This window comes from Drosophila sulfurigaster, chromosome 3 (genome assembly GCF_023558435.1).
Source record: "Drosophila sulfurigaster albostrigata strain 15112-1811.04 chromosome 3, ASM2355843v2, whole genome shotgun sequence".
Lineage (NCBI taxonomy): Eukaryota > Metazoa > Arthropoda > Insecta > Diptera > Drosophilidae > Drosophila > Drosophila sulfurigaster.
Genome location: NC_084883.1, coordinates 30,562,182 through 30,580,092, shown reverse-complemented (window position 1 = coordinate 30,580,092; position 17,911 = coordinate 30,562,182). Strand labels below are relative to the sequence as shown.

The window sequence follows — 17,911 nt, the reverse complement described above, 5'->3', positions numbered from 1 at the left end:
CTAACGCAATTACAGTGGTTTCATTTCTCGTCAATCCTGGGGGTTGGCCACTAGTTTCCAGCTACTATAAAAGCTTGTGTTATGGCAAACGTAAAGCACACAAGCATCACAGCTCTCAACAGCTAAGCATCATCATCAACAGCAGCAGAAGCATCATCGAATCTCGTTCAGTTCAACACTGTCCACACTCAATCAAGACTGCAGAATGGCCGCTCTAAGATGCACACTCACCTTCCTGCTGGTTACCATCATTGTAGCCACAATACTGTTGCGCAGCAGTGAAGCCGCCTACAGGAAGCCCCCATTCAACGGCAGCATCTTTGGCAAGCGCAATGCTTTGGGTAAGTCAAGTTAAAGGTACTAAGCGAAAAGATTAGTTAAAGCATAAATGTTCTCTCTTTTTTAGACTACGACAACGCCAAGGCTATGAATGCTGCCTGTGAGGTGGCCGTGGAGGCGTGTCAAAGCTGGTTTCCACAGAACGACAGCAAATAGGAGCACGCCCTGAGAATGCACATTATGGGACTGATCTTACACTTACGCGCCATTAAGCAGCACAGTGCCAGATGCTGCAGCTGCAATAACCTAATCACAACCAGCGAATATTAACTTAATCTTATGACAAAAGAAAAGCATGTATAAAATGTATTTAGCTTAAGTCGTTCCTATCAACTTATATAGAATACATACTCAATAAACTTAGAGCAATGCACTTGATCCTCAATCTCTTTAACTTTTTTCTACATCAATATACATACATATATAATGCTTGCACATGCTTGAGATACATACATAACTATACATATAAATATAAATATAGTTTTAGTTTTAGATTTAGCTGTAGCGTTAGCTTTAGTTAATAGAATACAATTTGAATAGGCTGCATGAGCTATTACTACTATAATAAAATATAGTATGTACAATAGAACTCTGCTCAGTCAACGCCGCCGACGCTGTCGCAGCTCATTGATGTGCTTGCGCAGGTATGTCATGTAGTCCACCATGGACGAGGTGAGTGCCTGCAATAAAAGATTATATATTAATACACTATACTAATAAATTATAAGTAGGATTTCTCATCTACTCACTGCATCCAGCACATAGCGCGGTATATAACCCTTCAGATCCAGACATAGCACCCACTCCAGTATGCAACTATCCGACTTGCCAATGATCTCGCGGAACGCAAAGCCGGACACAATGTTCTCGCCTCTGTAAATATGTAGGTATGTATGTATAGTTGAGAATGTTGTCAAAGAAACACTTTTTATATAAGTGTCTCACCTTGTGTATTTCGTTGTGGCTGGCACTGCCGCATATTCAACGCTAATTGCTGAGCTCATCCACACCTTGTTCTTGGTCTTGCCCACTGCAGCAGAATCCGCTGTTGCCAACGTAAGTGTCTCCTTAGTTGCTGCGATTGGCACATCATCCACGCTATCTTTGGCATCCTCAAATGAATCATCTAGTGGCGGTGGCTCAACATTAAAATTTATTACAGCACCCATTCCTTTGGCGCCCAGACTTTTGCTTAATGTCTCGTATGGAGTTGTGGGCGCTGTTGCCGCTCTGCCGCCAACAGATTCTCCTGCAACTGATTTCTGACTGAAGCCGCCAAGAAAGCGACCTCGAGTGCTAGTAACGCTTCCAGTTTGTGGAGTGTGTGATTCAGTGTCCGATAGAGTGCTCACGCTTCCTTCGCAAGAGCGGCTTAGAGAGTTATTGTCATCGTCGTCATCGCTGCAAAGTGCGGCGACCTCGTCGTCATCACAGATTTTGCCATTGTACATTAGACGACAGCAGCGGAGATTAACAAAATCGCGGCTCTTCACCATGCCACCGCCACCGCCAACGGACACTTGGTAGGTTATATCGGTGTACGAATTGATTTTCTAAAATATATAAATTGATTTAATATCGTAATTCTTTCATAAATAGAGCTATGACATACGCGCACTATCTTGGACTCTAACAATGCCGGATTCCACTTGGGCACATCCTCAATACGGTAGAAAAGCTCCTCCATCAGCGCCTTGGCAGGATATTTGAGACGTGCCTGTTGTAACCACAAATAAAGTAATCAGTAAGTTTTTTTATAAACTTTTAAAGTTACTTTACTCACCGTCAATTTGTAGATTTTGCCAATTTTTTCGCGCTGCGTGCTGTGAATGGTGTCGCCCTTGGGCGTTACTTTCTCCACTTTCCAATCGGTGGACTCAATCAGCTCGTAAGCCTTCCGCAGGCAATCTAGACCCATCTGATTGTACTCCTCGTCCTGCAAAACAAAGCAATTCAAAGTAAGTTGATAAAAGGTAAAGTATTACAAAAAATTGTTAATAACCAAGAACATCTTGAAGCTGCGTTTGATGTCAGCAATCGGATGACAGCTTCTTTTATAGTTCCAATTTGTTTTATTCATTAGATTTTTAAAGTATGCGCATAGGTTATCGCTTGGTTTACCTGTTCATCCTCCTCGTCCGAGTGATGCGCCGTATCCAAGGGTGAATAGAAATCAGTAACGCTTTGCGGTGGACGTTCGCGTTCGGTCAAGATCGTTGGCTGCGTGAATGGAGTGCGATCGTTTGTGGTGGCCGCTGACCAAGAAAGCATAGCATATGCATAAATAAATAAGTACTTGAAAATGTATAAATTAAAGTCCAACTAACCGGTGAAATAATGGCGTGCATGTCGTTCCTGTGGTATGACGCGACAGTCAAGGAACCAAGCCTCTCCCCAAGCCAGAATGAAGGATGTGATGATGAGTATCACCTCAAATACTTGCTGCTTGGAGTGCACCCACTATACAAGAAATGCAGAATATAAATAAATAATATACATTTTATAATAATTTAGCTTCTTACATCGTAGAAGAATACTTTGGTGATGAGAAACATGCAAGAAGCGCTTGTGGATAGCTGCAGGAAGAACAACAATTAGAAGTGAAGCTGGAGATTAAAGTAATTTGCAACTTACCGCAATGATGGACCAATGATTTATGTATAACATTGCATAGAAGAATATTAAGACTACGAAGCGGCACAGCGCAGTGGCAACCACATCGAAAAGCGATGTATATATGGTATACTGAACCACTTGCTTCTGAAAGGCCTGGAATATATTGTCGCCACCGATCTGTAAATATAAATGATAAATTAAGAAATAGAGAATATACTAAATACTGTATACATATACTGTATACTTACAACTATGCAAATTAACCAGAGCAGCGATACAAACACCAAGTCGAAGGTGACAAAGAGACAGAAGAAGCGTCGCACCACTGACATGCGTCCATCCTGCATATAGCCGCCCAAGAACTCCTCGGTAAACAGATTAATGGAATGCGGTCGCGCTACTTTGAATTGGAATCAATAAAGAACAATTTAATTATAAGGGTGTATTTTATGTGGCATTTCTTACCCATATCGTATGGCATGTGATATGGATTGCCAGGTTGCCGAGCATTTGTGAGGAAGAGCTGGGCAGTGCTGCGTACGTCATCGGAATCATTCTGGGACATGATTTTGTTGTGTTGACTTCGGTAATCGAGTTCTTCTTCGACTTTAGAAGTTAGCTCATTTTACAACCACTTTGCAAATCACCTGTAATCATAATTAACAATTGTTTATATTAAATAAAACAATATAGTGGCTTTATCAGCTTTGTCAGTAAATAACGCAAAGCACTAAACAAAAAGCCAACTGCTGTCGATAGTCGATAAGAAGAAAGCCAAAAACGGCAAAAATGTATGACTAATTGTATTGAAACGAATCGAGTTTCCTCGGCGTGCTATAGTTCCGCTTTTTTTATGTTTATGCTGATAAGGCACAATTAATCACGTATGTCTCTGTATTTACTTATATTCTAATTGTTCGCTAGTGCATTAGTGGGTGACTTGACCCGATTTATGGTCGACTTGCTTGTTTGATTAAGTGCTGATAAGCATCACCTCTTTCTTTCTCTTTGTTTTTGTGTTTTTTCTGCCATAAACAACATTTTCAACTATTGCCAACCCGCAAATTAACCATTCCACTGATACTTTTCGTATATATTTTAAATTAGTTACGTTGTGAGCTGCTTTCTTACACTTTTTAATAGCACCAATGGTTTTACTAGCACTCTATATATCCAATGTTTTATTGCAATTATCAATTTGTTAGGCAGTTAACTCGTACAACGGAATATACGGGGGTGAAGCTACGATGCACAATGCATAAACAGCTGATCAGCGTGACCGCACGCCAACAACATCAAAATACCAAAATAAAAATACCATTTGAAATAATAAAACCGTTTTATTTCGCTACTCTTCATTCAATTACTTAAATGTATAGAAATTATTTTAATGTCATCGTAGGGTTTATCTGTTTTGGGATTTGCTTTAGCATTGCATATATTCAGCACCACTTCCATGCCACGAAAGACACGACCGAACACCGTGTGCTTATTATCCAGCCAAGGCTGTAAGCAAAAAAAGTTTTTATATATTTGATTTTTAATATATCCCATTTCAACCTTACCGTAGGCAGTACTGTAATAAAGAACTGACTGCCATTTGTATTGGGTCCAGCATTTGCCATGCTCACGGTATACGGACGATCGTGTTTTAAGCTTGGCACAAATTCATCTTTAAAGTCACTGCCCCAGATGGACTTGCCTCCAGTTCCGGTGCCTGTGGGATCGCCAGTCTGCACCATAAATCCTTTGATGACTCGATGGAATATATGTCCATTGTAGTAGCTATGAAGAAGCAATTTAAAATTAATTTCAATGTTATTCAAGTTGAACGCTAAGACTTGTAGTTAAAGAATACTCAATAAGAGTTGGCAGTTGAGTTTCCCAAAAATCGGTTGAAATTCAACCAAACTCGAGTGAAGCTTTCTTCTGCTAACTGCACATAAAAAAATTTGTATTGAAAATCCAAGTCTTACCCATTCTTCGCATGTACACAAAAGTTTTCCACGGTTTTGGGCACCTCCTTGAAGAACAGTTTCATATGAATATCCCCCTTGGTGGTATGCAGAACTACATTCTCGTAGATACGTTGTATAACTAAAACAAATTTTGTTAATTTTATTATTTGGAAAGTACATAATGTAAGCATTAAACCTTCTTCTGATCAAAGTCGGCGTGTAAAGGAATAAAAGATTGTTAGTAATAATATGGGATTAGTAGAAACCGTTAACAAACAAATACCTTGAGACTCGGGCACTGCAATAATGTCTTCCTTCGATGGTTTTTCATTAAATATATCCCGATCTACATCTTGTAGATCCGAAGGCAGACGCCTACTATATAAGTAAAAGCGATTTTTTCTAAAAGGAGAAATAGTTAATACTAGAAACTAATATTTATTTAATCAACTAACTTGAAGGCTGTGCAAAAAGCTGTCGGATCGTTGAGCAAATTTTGTAGCGCCGGATTCTCGCTGGCTTCCTGCTCCAGCGTTATGGCCGCCTTTTGACGCTTTATGCGGCCCTGAAATAGTGCCACTTGCAGCGGACGGATATTGTCTGTCTTGCCCAAAATGGTGACACAACGATTGGTGGCTACGTTGATTACCTTGATGCCCAGCATAGTGGGATAGAGTAAAAAGTGACCAGTGCTATCGAAGAGTATGTTGAGCGTTGTATTTTGAGCCGTCTTTTCAAGGTCCCGTTCAGCCGCCATTCTTCTGCCGAACTCCATGTTAGGTAGCGCATGTGGCGTCTGTTGCATTTGCGTGTAAGTGGTCAAGGCTTCATCGAAAACACGCAACAATTTGCCCGTATTGAACTGGAAGACACGCACCTTGCGATCAGTTGAAATAGCCGCAAAGCGTTTGCCATCTGGTGTTGCAGCCAGGCCCGTGACCATTGTCTTGTGTTTGGCAAACTCAAAGAGACTTGTGTCTAGCTTGGAGTCGAAGTTAACCAAGCGTTGTGGAAATTTGTAATCATGCTTTGAATTCTGCCAGTACTCCAAGATGCCGTTACGATCGACTGAAATCACAGTTTCCATGGCCAGATTAAAGCACATGGCAACCACAGGTGCCGAATGCAGTTTGTCTAACGAATGCAAGATGTCACCGCCACTTTGGCCATCATAGATATGAATGCTGTTGCTCTCCGAGTCGGTGCTGAAAGTTATCATAAATATCACAATAATTTATTTAAAATATAATTTGTAGTTAACTTACATGGCGAGTCCCTGCACTGCATCGCCAGGTGAGTTGATCCACTCGCTACAAAGCGGCGTATAACCCAAACGTATTATATTGATCATGTCAAAGTTGACCACATCGAAAACTTTAGCCGTTTGGTCGGTTGCCGCAGAGCAGAGCAATGTACCACTACTGTTGGTGGACAGGGACTTGATGGGCACCAAGTGGCTGCGAAAGTGTTTCACAAAGTCAATGCCCAAGTCCATCTTCTTCCAGAACTTAATATGGCCATCCAAGCTAGCTGTGATTACAAATTCAGTTTTTGTGCTCACCAAATGCGTAATGACGTCCCGATGCATGTAGCTCCGCTCATAGCTCTCGGCGTTAGGTAGATTCTCCAGATAGATGTTCTCATATGGTAGTACTATAGGGATATTATTGTATTAAATGTATTCCAGGGTTTTTAATCATTTGTTTACCTTTCTTTTTCTTAGCCGGCACTGCAGCGCTTTGTTCTGACGGCATGGGACCAATCCAACCGTCGTCTTCGCCTTCTGCCTCTGGTTCTGGCTCCTGTGTAGTTTTCTCTGGCTCATCATCATCTTTATCTGCACTACCACGACGTTTCAACTCTTCGCGTTTTACTTCGCTACTCATTTTTAATAAAAATAAACGTATAAACAAAACCAAACAAGCGCAGCGTGCAAATATGCAGAATCTATCGAAATGCGCCGATTATTATGTTTGTGTTATCGGGTCGATTATCAACCATCAGCTGTAAGCCGACATTGCGAATGGCAATTATTTTGCGATTTGCAATTCACACAAATTAAAAACATAACAAGCTTCAGATTTGAAACAACCTATAAAAAATCTGAATATATATAAGAAATTTGAAATAAAGTATGCAAAAGACAAGCGAAGAGGATGCGGCACACACAAACCAAACTGCGTGTAAGCCTAAAACGGATGCTGACGACACTGGTGGTGGCGGCAGCGGTGTTGGCGGCGGCGCCAATCGCATAGTTGTAGCAGCAGTACTTGGAGCGACAGAGACACGCATACGAATCAATAAATGGCGCGTACGCGAAGGACAAAATGTTTCGGCGGCACAAATCCTGTTCCTCTATCAACAACTGGGCGACGATGGCAAACCGATCAAGAAGGACGACACCACCATCCATAAGTATAAGTCAAATCGTGCTGGTGTGGTAAAAAAGCGGCTGCGAAAGGAAGGCGAGATTGTGATAAAAGGGTGAGTTCTGCTTCTTCGTGGCCCCCTCTTTTTCCGGGAGGATGGAACAAGGGACGTGTGGTGGGTGTGGGTGGAATGCAATTATGCACATATGAACGTATACATAAAATCTCAAGCTGAAGCTATTGTTTTTGTTGTGTTCGCACTCTTCTCACTCTTTCTCTTTCGCTCTCTCTCGCAGGGATGCGCTTTTAGAGTTATCCGAATGCATACACACAACTGTTATCAAGGACATGTGCGCAGACTGCGGCGCAGATTTGCGTCAAAACGAAAATGTAAGTGACCAATAAGATTAAATGTATCGATAATTAATAATCTATGTTTATAGGGACAAACATCGGAAGCATCAGTGCCCATGGTGCACACCATGCCCGACTTGAAGGTCACACAAAAGCTCGCTCAGAAACTGGGCCATGATGACACACGACGGCTGCTGGCCGATCGCAAACTGGTGCTGCTAGTGGATCTCGATCAGACAGTAATACACACAACCAACGATTCGGTGCCGGAGAACATCAAGGGCATCTATCACTTTCAGTTGTATGGCCCCCAATCCCCTTGGTATCATACGCGTCTGCGCCCCGGCACCGCAGAGTTTTTGGAGCGCATGTCGCAGCTGTATGAGCTGCATATTTGCACATTTGGCGCTCGAAACTATGCGCACATGATTGCACAGCTGCTGGATCCGGATGGCAAGTTCTTTTCACATCGCATTTTGTCGCGCGACGAATGCTTCAATGCCACCAGCAAGACGGACAATCTAAAGTATATATGCGCTTGTTAATTGCATTTTAATTTATATTGCTAATATTTACCTTTTTGTTTGTCTAGAGCTCTTTTTCCGAATGGCGATTCGATGGTGTGCATTATTGATGATCGTGAGGATGTTTGGAACATGGCCTCCAATTTGATACAAGTGAAACCGTATCATTTCTTTCAGCATACCGGTGACATCAATGCGCCTCCAGGACTCTCCAAACATGAACTAGACGGTGAAGGCGTCGATTTCAAAGGTAAACTGTTGGCTGCATTTGTTGTTAACTTTGTAATTAGAATTTATTGATTTCAATTTACAGAAATTGATAAGCTAGCTGGCAAAAAAGCAGAGAGTGCATCTAAGGAACTGCCGAAAGCCGATGCCGATGATGCTGACAAGGCGGATAATACAGTTTCGAGTACCAGCAAGGATGAAGAGGGTAATGAAGAGTCTGTGGATGCATTTGAACTGACAAGCGAAGGCAAAGATGCAGAAGCAGCTAATGCAGCCAGTAGCACAGCAGTTGAAGAGAGCGCCGATAAATTCAATGGCAAAGCGGAAGCAACATCAGAAGATGTGACATCTGGCGATGAAAACTCCTCTGGTTTGCCAGAACAAGAGTCAATGAATAACGCAAAACAAGGCAGCGATTGTGATGATATTAATGTTACCGATGATTTGCCATCGGAGCCTTCTGATAACTCCAAAGCGTCGGCGACTAAGAAAGAAGATGACGAAAGCATCGCTTCGTCAACAAGTGGCGACGATAAACGTGGCGAAGATGACGCGTCAGCAGCAACAGCAGCCGCTGCCCAAGCTGATGATGTGGCAACAACATCGCAAAGTCCGAGTCCAAATGTTAAAGTCACCAGCGATGGGCAGAAACAAATCGAAATCGAGGATCCCGATGATTATTTACTGTATCTCGAAGTCATATTGCGCAACATTCACAAACGTTTCTATGCCATCTACGATGAGACCACAGAAATACCCGATCTGAAGATTATTGTGCCGAAGATACGCTGCGAAGTGCTGCGCGGACAGAATCTAGTCTTTTCCGGCTTAGTGCCCACACAAATGAAGCTCGAACAGTCACGGGCCTACTTTATAGCCAAGAGTTTGGGTGCCGAGGTGCAGTCGAACATCAGCAAGGAAATCACACATCTTGTGGCTGTTAATGCTGGAACCTATAAGGTGAACGCCGCCAAGAAGGAGATTAACATCAAGGTAGTGAATGCCAATTGGTTGTGGGCATGCGCCGAGCGATGGGAGCATGTCGAGGAACGCCTGTTTCCGCTTGATCGCAAGTCACGGAATAAGGGCAGACAACCGCCAGCACATTGCCATAGTCCCGAGCACGTAGTCAACTACAATGAGAGATCAGAGATTTCGCCATCGAGCAGCATGCAACAAGAGCAGGGCGGCAACTTTCGGGAAACACTTAATCCATTGCTGGTATTCACCAATGCGGACATTGAGTCTATGAACAAGGATTACGAAACATTCTTCGAGTCCGATTCATCCAGCGATGAAGGACCTGTTAATTTTGGTAAGTTTTATATAGTTTTATATAGAAATTAAATAATAAAATTGTTAATTAAATAATTGTTTGTGCAGAAAATCCGCCAATGGACAAGAAGTTGCTAAAGCGAAAACGCGATGACGACAACTCGAATCGAGCTCATGATTTCTTTACCCGCGCCGAGGATGTAATGATGGGAGCGCCGACCGGAAGCGCTGCTGACTTTGACAAAAGCTCCAATGAAGGAGATGAAAATGAGGACGAGGAAAATGAAGAAGATGACGACGAAATGCCAAGCGCCAAGTTTCGTCGAGGTAATGAAATTCATCTTATACCATTAGGCTCAATTTGTTAAATAGTTTGCTTTGCAGGCGAAGAGTTGCCATCCGATCTAGAAATGGGTTCGGACTCAAATAGCGAAAACAATCAGGACGATGAAGGCGACGATGGCGAATGGAATATGATGGGCGCTGCTTTGGAACGTGAATTTCTCGGCCTAGAAGATTAGGCGGTCTGCGATCTGCACAATTGAAATAAAAATGAACTCTATCATGCCAGTCAAAGGCATGATTGAGGCATGGAAAATTAAATGAACTTGTGAACAAAATGCTCCACACACACACTTTTGACATTTCAAATGTACCTATTGTTCAAAAAAAGCAAAATAGCAAAAAAAAAAAAAAAAAAGATAACGTAACGTAATTAAATTAATTTTCTCCTGGTTTATTTAGTAACCAGCAATAAAAAAGCAATAACCGGCAAAACAAAAGAAGATTAAATAACATATTTAGAGAGAGTGAGAGTGAACTTGATCGCGAGATTATATATAAGAAGATGCGCACTGTATGTATTAGTAGTTAATATTATTTTAACTTTTAGCAACACCACCTAATTTAAGACAAGACGTGTGAGCTTTTCTGCATTACGTCTTTTGCACATATGTACCACAAAAATCCTACATACAATACAAAATACTTCGAGTATATGGCGTCGAAATTAGGAAGAAGTCTTGTTAAGCTGTCAGTCAAAACGCTGTTCCCAAATCTTGGCATCCAATTAAAATGTAAAATCAAAATGATATCTCACTGTAAGTAAATTTTTGCGTAACGTAAATGTAAAATGTAAATGTTTTAAAAATAAATTCCGTTGAAACGGAGTAGCAAATAGTGTTTATTTTAATATCAAATCTTCTAGCTTAGTTGTTTGTTGTGTGATTTAATACAAGACAGCCTAAACAATATAGTTGTATTTATCTAGATATACAATATATATATATAGTACATATGTACATACACGATTTCATTTTATCGCCAATAAATAAATGTACATATCTTCTTAACTATGATCTGTTCGTGTTACGCTGTTCCTTAAACCGACTGATGCGCTGCTTTGGCGCATGCGCATCAATGTAGTTGCCCTCGGGAAGAGGCTCGGGAATGGTGGAGGGCTCCTTTTCGACGAGATCCTGCATCACCTTTTGATAGGCGCTCATGTCGCGCAAATCATCATCAATGGTGCGCTGCTTTTTCTGCTTTCTATTGCGGCTTCTTTTCACCCTGTTAATCATTGGAATTGGCTGTGACTCCTCTGCGCTGTTGTTGTGCGTCTCCCGTTCCACGGCCGATTTGTTGCGCAATATGGATTTGGTTTCAACTGCCTCTAAGTTGGCAGCTGGGTTAGAAAACTGAAAATGAAATGACATTTAAATTGTTGTAATACATAAGTATGTTGAACTGTTAAGATGGCTTCCATATAAAGTAATAAGAAGTATACAAAAATATTATAGCTAACCTGGCTCCTTGGATCATCGTACGCAGCCTGCCTGGCTTCTTCCTTGAGTATTGGCACCTTCAGCTCTTCCTCACCCTCAAAACTATTGACATAAATGGGAAACTCATTGCCAGATGTTTTCTGCGACTGAGCTTTTTCGTAAAGATAAAAATCGGCTGGATTGCTAGGCGTAGTGCCATCGAACTCGGATGCAGCTGCTGTAGCATCGGAATGTTTGAAACTAATGTGTAGCGTATTAATTTTTCCAGTTGAAGCCTCCAGTATTTGATTGACCAAATCAAAGTCCTGCACACTTTGATGCTGCTGCACAAATTCTAGATTTTGCTCCACTTTCTGCATAATTGGTGAAGGGATAACTGGTTTAGAAGGCTCCACTATGGCGACTTCTTTTACTGTTTCTTGCATTGGGGCATCATCAAGAGAAATGACATCACGATTTACTTTCGGTTGAAGTTTCTTATATTTGCGCATCATTTTATCGACGGCTTCTTCCTTTCTGAAGAGCACATGATAGTCTTCCTTAGCAAAAGATATTCTTCTCTTCTTTTTTATCGACTACAGCTGGCATAGATTGTGGTTCATCGGTTAGTTCGTCCGTGCTTGCGGTTTCGACCTGCTCCATCATAATTTCCTGCAAATCATCTTCCAGGCATACAACCACATTCATCAAATGAGTAAGCTCATCGCTTATGAATTGTTCCTTTTGTATATTTCGCATTTTCGTTTTAATAATTTCGATTTGTTCCTGCAAAAACTCCAATTGCTGCTCGTTGGGCAACTGGACCAGCTGCTCTCTTATGACCTTAACTTCCTCCGGTTGGTCACCATCATCATCATCATCGTCCTCCTCCTCTTCCGCTAACTGTATTTCTTCGATTTCAGGTTGTACTTTGACTATGCGAGTTTTTACAGGCGTCGCATCAATACCTTGACCTTTCATTAGGTTTTGTACCAATTCATTGGCGCTTTGTACGTTCTGCGCTGCCTCTTCATCCAGCTCGTCATCTTCCTCAAGCAGCTCTTCGGCTTCCAGTTTATCTAGTATATTAAATACCTCTTCATCTGTCATATCTTGTTCAACTTGTTTATCACAGTCTTTGTTCTCAGATTTAGGTTTTTTTTTACATCTTCATCTTTCTGCAGCAGCTCGCTGAGTTCGTGTTCATTGAGATTATCAGGATCAAGGCCAAGTTCCTCCAGCATTTCACGCTCTTCCAGTTTTTGAAAGAGCTCCTGATCATTTCCTTGGGATGCGCGTTGAATACGCTCCTCTTGTTTCTGCTTTCGCATGCTTTCCTTGTGCGCTTTCAACCAATTGTTGTGTGCCTCCTCATTGTAGTCTTCCACAATTTCAATTTCACCTGCATTTGGTACTGCGCCCTCCAGCAGCGGCTTCTCCAGTTTGTTTCTAAAAGAACAATGATCAAGTCCAGTTAACTAAACAATCTTATTTTACTTACTGCCACAACTCTGCTTCGACGCCAAGTTTCTTCAATTGCTCTTCGGCCAGGCGTAGACGATGTTGGCATATCTCCTTGGCTTTATGGGCTGAGCAGGCGGAGAAGTAACCTTGATAGTGTCCCACAAGCAGCTCATTGGTGTGAATTAATTCGCCCGGCATTAAAGCTTTCTTGCCAATTGGCACCATAACCTCGACGCTCAGTTTCTTAGAGAACATGTCCAAGTTCGCAATAGCGCTTTCATTATCGGCTTTAAATGCCTGCCAGCGATCCGTCTCGTCCGCATTCTTATTGAGCGCCTAAAATAATATTCGCATCGTATACTATCCCATTTAATGTTTAAATAAACTGCCTTACCTGCCTAAGCACATCGTCGCGCCGCTCCATCGTTTTGGTTTGTAGGGTGACCGCAAGCTTAATTTGCAAATATGCTAATTAAAGCTCAAATTTATACCAAATATACCAAACGAAACATTTGGCTGGGGATACAAAAGGCGCCATATTTTAAAGAGCTTTTAACATAATATGCTTAAAATAGTTTTTCTTTTTTTAAAACAATTTGATTAACGAATTAGAAAAATAAATAAATCTGAATACTGCATAAAGGTATTAAGAGTAATCTCTCAAAATTAAATTTGCAAGTATGTACTTACAATAGTATACCAAAAATCACACAAATATATAATTGATAGTGTGGTCTCACGTGAAATTGTCGATAGCTTTGGAGCGATAAGAGCTGCTTGCCGCCAATAATTTTTAAATCAACAACCGTTGTCAACACTAATTGTTCCCAGCTTTTTCAGAAGTGGAAGAGTAATAAATTCAACTCCTTTTCTATCTAATCTATTAGTCAAAGCTGATAAGATGCGCAAATATGTATACTCCCATTAATTGGGTTTTTATCTCATACGAAGTTTTATCTACATCATGTTTGAAATGCTAATTGGCAATTAGATCGAGAGTACAGATAGTAAATTGCAATTTGATTGTTTTGCACTTTATTCAGTATTGTAATTGTTTACAGCAAGCTCACTCTTTAAAAGTAAAAAAAAAAACAAATCGCATTCGACACGTGCAAGCTGCCAAAATTGGATGATCTACAAAATCATGTACACATTTTAAAAACGTTACATGCAAAAACAGCGTCACTTTACGAGGCCTAATTATACAGATACAGATCATATATAAAAAGTATATATGTAATTAAGCCTACGTTCACATTAAGAGTTTCATTATTTGTTCATTGTTGTCGTGTGGCCGTGGGTAATAACAATTAATTATATACATAGAAAATTTACATAAGAAAAGCTTTCTCTTTTTTACTATTTTTCGTTCGATGTAATTGGGATCTAGATCTGAATTTATTTACGTTGCGTATTCTTGCTATTCGATGCTGCATTATTCTCATGTTGGCTGAGCTGATGAACTTGCTGATGACTGTTAAAATCGGCGGAAAGAAGGACCTGTTTGCATTTGAGACAGACGTCCAGGCTGGGTAACGATTTCTCCTGAGACGGCGTTAATGTGTTCACATATTGTTTGTGCACCAAATAAAGTTCCTGGAAAACAAGACAATTTCAGATTAAAATCAAATAAATCAGCACTTGGAGTATAGTTGTTCAACCTGTTGTTTGCCTATGTCGGGCAGCATTACTAAAAGTTCGGGGAATAAGCTATGGAATTTATCCCGCATCGCAGACTGGCAATGATCGTAATAAACTTGGCCAGTGCAGGAGCCATCGCGAAACTTGGCTGAGAGCAAGCGAAATTCGTTAAAGTTCTCGGCTGTCTTAAGTACGTCGCGCAATTGATCTACCAAATTCTAAGAAGGGAAGAATAAGCCATTAACTAAATATTTACAAATGTAAAATTCAATTGCAGTTACTTGATTTCTATTTGCCGTATCTGGAGGATCACTGTAGCTGCATGAGCTCGGCACAATGCTGTAATTTTCGCCGGATGAGCTGGTGAATGTCAAGTTGTTCGGCAGCTTGGCCACCGAATTCAAAGTGACGTTAGACATAAAACCAGGCGGCGGTTTAACTGGATTACCACCGCCAATACTCAGGCCTGGAGGAGCACGTGTTGGCATTGATAAATTGCCATTGGAGTTAACGTTTGCTAATTGTTGTTGCTGTGATTGCTTCTCGTTGTTATTGTTATTATTATTATTGTTATTGTTCTTCTCCTTTTGCTTGTTCACCTTTGGTTGATTGTTCTCCTGATTGCTCTTTTTCTCTTTGGACTTTTTATCCTTTTTATTGGACTGCTGTTGTTGCTCCTGCTGATTTTTATTATTGTTAATGCTGGCCGTCGTTGTCGTGCTACCTTTGGGCGTAGGCAACAAAGGGGCTGGTGCCACCTTTGACCTGCGATTGTCCAGTTCCCGTTGCTTCTTCTCCGATCCAGGCTTGGACCAGTTTAAAGCATTTGATCCGCCGCTGGCCTTCGATAAAGCTGGTGCCTTTGTGCTGCTGGGTCCTAATGTGGGAAACTCGGCTGCCGTCAGCTTGGGCGCACTCTTTTTCAGTGCCTCCATACGTGCCTTGGCCTCGGACTCCTCTTTTTGTACCATTTGTATCTTTTGATAGGTGCTCGGATGCGCCACCGATACATAATCATCAACCAAAGTGCGATGCTTGGCAGCCACATCGGAGATGGAGACGCCAGTGTTGCTGGGCAGCATGTCTTCCTCCAAATTGCGTGTCGTCCTCTTGCCCTTGCCCATCGGCAATGCAGGAAAATCCATTTCTGGTGCCGCCTTTTTGTTTGCAGCACCTGCCGTCGGTCGATTCGACACATGGAGCATCATGCCATTAGATACGCCAGATGTATTTGCCGGCTTCTTGTAAGCAACAGTTGCAGGTGCTGCGCTGGTTGCTGTAGCACGCGCAAGAGCATATGTGCTACCGCTTGTGGCAGCAGCTCCGCCAAGCGCTGGAAAGTTTTCTTTGGTGCGCGCAAGTCCCGAAGTGCCGCTCAGATTGCGCATAGACGGTGGTGGAGCTCGGGTGAGTGACACATTAGGTCCTGGAGTAATACCAGCCAGCATGGGAAACTCCTCCTCATTGCCAGCATCAATGGTGACCGGTTGACTGCGATGTGTGCTCGTCGAGGGCAGCTCATCCAAGTAGTCCAGATGCTCGTCATTTCTATGCGATAGATGAAAGACAAATGAAGCAATTAACTTGCAGAGACTGCTTAGTGAAGCTGCTTACCTGGAACGCATGTTGGCAAGACCCTGTTGATTGGGGCCGCGCCCTCGCGGTCCCAACGTAATCTCCAGCTGCAACGTGCGCGTCTGTTTCGCCTGCAATTTGTTCAAAGTCTTGCCATGCACATTTGCCACATGGGCTTTGTATTCAATTTCGTTGCGAAAGGCGCCTGTGAACTCCTCGGTAGCGCATTTTCCTTCTTCGCACAGATAATGCTCCTTGCGAAAGTGATCCGCTAGATCAGCATAGACGCTACAACCAACAAATACTTATCAATTGAGATAAAAGATATTTAAATATACTATTGCAATTACTTGTAGAAATCATTGCAGCCATCGGCATCGCAAAAGTGGCAAAAGTAATGATCACGTCGCAAGTGCCGAAACAGCTCATCGCGATCCACGTAGCGTGTGTTGCAGTATTCGCACAATGGATGGCCACGATGCGAAGTGTTGTCCGGATCACCTTTGGTATTGTGCACAACCAGCTCTGCCTGCGTATAGCAACGACGTTCGAACGTGAAGATCTTTAAGGTCTCAACGCACAGATCGCAAAAGTGCATATTGTGCTCGCGCAAGACATGATTACGCAGCGCCTGAAAGGTTCTATATGGCTGCGCATCGCATCTAAGAAAGAAAAAGACATTAATTGATCATCTTTTAGGTAATTGGAGCTAAAACTCACTTCGGACAGGGATGATCGAGTAATTGATAGAATTTCTGCTGAATGTCGGAGCTCCAGAAACCAATGCGATACTTTTTACTATAGAAATCGGAGCGATTACTCGCCTCCAGCTCGCGATAAGGCAACTTTTCCAATGTAAACAGCACCTGCAGCACAATAAACAAGGGTTTTGTTGACAATTGCAAACGAAGTAGGGGAAAAACTCAATTAACTGACCTTGGACAGCACATGCCGACAAATTGGACACTCGTTTTGCTGACACAAGACACGCATGCGTGTGGAGCACTCGTAACACACTGGATGATCACAATCGCCAATTGAATAGATCTCTACATTCTTGAAACAAACCACGCACGCATTATCATCGATGCCCACTTGATTGTTGTTGCTCGTGTCGATGGCGATTTTCGTGTTGGCCTCCGTTAATGATGTTGATGATTTGTTGGCGGCAGCGGTTGGTCGACGATGCGATCTGCCCGAAGAGCCCCGCGATCTTGAGTTTTGCATGGCGTTGATAACGAGGGGAACTTCAAAATTCTACTTGTTGCCAAGAAAAAATCTGCACTAAATTTAGTTTTGTTGTTATTGTTGTTGCTGCTGTCACAACTGCTTTGCTTGGACAGTGTTGTTGTTATTTATGACAGCTGGTTGAACACTATGTAACCTATGCACTTGTGCAAACACGTTGGTAATTAACTAACTTTGCGCTATAGCAGGCACAATCCAATTGCACTAAATCAAAGCGACGACTTCCAAATTTCTCTGAATTTTGTCAGCGTGGAGAATGGTACAACTAGCACTATTCGATTGACCAATTAATCGATGACTGCGTTTCAAAATATGAAATATGGTCGCACTTGTATTAGATTTCACAATTACTAGAAATAACTTAAATTCAAAAAGATAACTGAAAGTGACCTTGAAATTATGTAATATGCTTTAAGAAACAACTAATTTGTATCATACGAAGAGTAGTGGTTGTTATTTATTTTATAGGATAAGCTAATATCTATAATTTCTATTTGAGCTGCAAATACATCGATGGCACTTTCGATTCCTTGGGAATAGGTCGAAACATCGATAAG

At 41.8% G+C, this 17,911-nt stretch overlaps 6 protein-coding genes across 8 annotated transcripts; 2 read left to right on the top strand and 4 right to left on the bottom strand.

Moving 5' to 3' along the window:
* Positions 1-717, top strand: LOC133841073 (neuropeptide SIFamide). Its single transcript, XM_062273341.1, has 2 exons — positions 1-341; positions 407-717. Exons 1-2 carry the CDS (start codon positions 206-208, stop codon positions 493-495), a joined length of 225 nt encoding a protein of 74 aa, XP_062129325.1. The 5' UTR covers positions 1-205; the 3' UTR covers positions 496-717.
* Positions 606-4,219, bottom strand: LOC133841060 (steroidogenic acute regulatory protein-like). 2 transcript variants are annotated; one of them, XM_062273320.1, is made up of 12 exons: positions 4,087-4,219; positions 3,421-3,602; positions 3,204-3,355; positions 2,974-3,132; positions 2,862-2,915; positions 2,667-2,799; positions 2,461-2,594; positions 2,123-2,275; positions 1,952-2,056; positions 1,285-1,892; positions 1,089-1,212; positions 606-1,019 (listed from the first exon to the last, which is right to left on the bottom strand). In XM_062273320.1, exons 2-12 carry the CDS (start codon positions 3,518-3,520, stop codon positions 939-941), a joined length of 1,803 nt encoding a protein of 600 aa, XP_062129304.1. In that variant the 5' UTR covers positions 3,521-3,602; positions 4,087-4,219; the 3' UTR covers positions 606-938. The 2 variants fall into 2 exon arrangements, with proteins under 2 accessions (XP_062129304.1, XP_062129305.1); XM_062273321.1 differs by having other exon boundaries at positions 3,204-3,352.
* Positions 4,220-4,275: 56 nt separating this feature from the next.
* LOC133841058 (peptidylprolyl isomerase domain and WD repeat-containing protein 1) lies at positions 4,276-6,928 on the bottom strand. Of its 2 annotated transcripts, none has more exons than XM_062273317.1 (7): positions 6,622-6,928; positions 6,179-6,566; positions 5,369-6,118; positions 5,191-5,315; positions 4,932-5,052; positions 4,521-4,740; positions 4,276-4,461 (listed from the first exon to the last, which is right to left on the bottom strand). In XM_062273317.1, exons 1-7 carry the CDS (start codon positions 6,797-6,799, stop codon positions 4,315-4,317), a joined length of 1,929 nt encoding a protein of 642 aa, XP_062129301.1. In that variant the 5' UTR covers positions 6,800-6,928; the 3' UTR covers positions 4,276-4,314. The 2 variants fall into 2 exon arrangements, with proteins under 2 accessions (XP_062129301.1, XP_062129303.1); XM_062273319.1 differs by having other exon boundaries at positions 5,197-5,315; positions 6,622-6,913.
* A 22-nt stretch (positions 6,929-6,950) lies between these two features.
* Positions 6,951-10,368, top strand: LOC133841056 (RNA polymerase II subunit A C-terminal domain phosphatase). The gene is made up of 7 exons (XM_062273315.1): positions 6,951-7,397; positions 7,579-7,672; positions 7,726-8,162; positions 8,229-8,410; positions 8,474-9,703; positions 9,772-9,990; positions 10,048-10,368. The coding sequence occupies exons 1-7, from the start codon at positions 7,048-7,050 to the stop codon at positions 10,182-10,184; spliced, it is 2,649 nt and encodes an 882-aa protein (XP_062129299.1). The 5' UTR covers positions 6,951-7,047; the 3' UTR covers positions 10,185-10,368.
* A 420-nt stretch (positions 10,369-10,788) lies between these two features.
* On the bottom strand, positions 10,789-13,385 carry LOC133841057 (unconventional prefoldin RPB5 interactor-like protein). The gene is given in 6 exon segments (XM_062273316.1): positions 10,789-11,360; positions 11,468-12,014; positions 12,016-12,596; positions 12,599-12,875; positions 12,928-13,226; positions 13,285-13,385. Coding segments are annotated over 6 exon segments (2,079 nt in total). The 5' UTR covers positions 13,315-13,385; the 3' UTR covers positions 10,789-11,015.
* Positions 13,386-14,130: 745 nt separating this feature from the next.
* On the bottom strand, positions 14,131-17,642 carry LOC133841054 (E3 ubiquitin-protein ligase ZNF598). The gene is made up of 7 exons (XM_062273314.1): positions 17,043-17,642; positions 16,827-16,972; positions 16,457-16,768; positions 16,146-16,394; positions 14,813-16,079; positions 14,552-14,749; positions 14,131-14,486 (listed from the first exon to the last, which is right to left on the bottom strand). Exons 1-7 carry the CDS (start codon positions 17,331-17,333, stop codon positions 14,289-14,291), a joined length of 2,661 nt encoding a protein of 886 aa, XP_062129298.1. The 5' UTR covers positions 17,334-17,642; the 3' UTR covers positions 14,131-14,288.
* Positions 17,643-17,911: the final 269 nt, after the last annotated feature.

Bases quoted from the DNA above. Each gene is read 5' to 3' on its own strand.
- LOC133841073 (XM_062273341.1), top strand. From the start codon at position 206: ATGGCCGCTCTAAGATGCACACTCACCTTCCTGCTGGTTACCATCATT. The intron at 342-406 runs GTAAGTCAAGTT...TCTCTTTTTTAG, and splicing joins TGGCAAGCGCAATGCTTTGG to ACTACGACAACGCCAAGGCT.
- LOC133841060 (XM_062273320.1), bottom strand. From the start codon at position 3,520: ATGTCCCAGAATGATTCCGATGACGTACGCAGCACTGCCCAGCTCTTC. The intron at 2,595-2,666 runs GTTAGTTGGACT...TTTCTTGGTCAG, and splicing joins TGCACGCCATTATTTCACCG to CGGCCACCACAAACGATCGC. The intron at 1,213-1,284 runs GTGAGACACTTA...ACATATTTACAG, and splicing joins GCCACAACGAAATACACAAG to AGGCGAGAACATTGTGTCCG.
- LOC133841058 (XM_062273317.1), bottom strand. From the start codon at position 6,799: ATGAGTAGCGAAGTAAAACGCGAAGAGTTGAAACGTCGTGGTAGTGCA. The intron at 4,741-4,931 runs GTAAGACTTGGA...GCTTCTTCATAG, and splicing joins TGTGTACATGCGAAGAATGG to CTACTACAATGGACATATAT. The intron at 4,462-4,520 runs GTAAGGTTGAAA...TTTTGCTTACAG, and splicing joins TTATTACAGTACTGCCTACG to CCTTGGCTGGATAATAAGCA.
- LOC133841056 (XM_062273315.1), top strand. From the start codon at position 7,048: ATGCAAAAGACAAGCGAAGAGGATGCGGCACACACAAACCAAACTGCG. The intron at 8,411-8,473 runs GTAAACTGTTGG...TTCAATTTACAG, and splicing joins TGAAGGCGTCGATTTCAAAG to AAATTGATAAGCTAGCTGGC. The intron at 9,991-10,047 runs GTAATGAAATTC...TTTGCTTTGCAG, and splicing joins AAGCGCCAAGTTTCGTCGAG to GCGAAGAGTTGCCATCCGAT.
- LOC133841054 (XM_062273314.1), bottom strand. From the start codon at position 17,333: ATGCAAAACTCAAGATCGCGGGGCTCTTCGGGCAGATCGCATCGTCGA. The intron at 16,769-16,826 runs GTGAGTTTTAGC...TTTCTTTCTTAG, and splicing joins CTCGATCATCCCTGTCCGAA to ATGCGATGCGCAGCCATATA. The intron at 14,487-14,551 runs GTTGAACAACTA...CTTGTTTTCCAG, and splicing joins CCGACATAGGCAAACAACAG to GAACTTTATTTGGTGCACAA.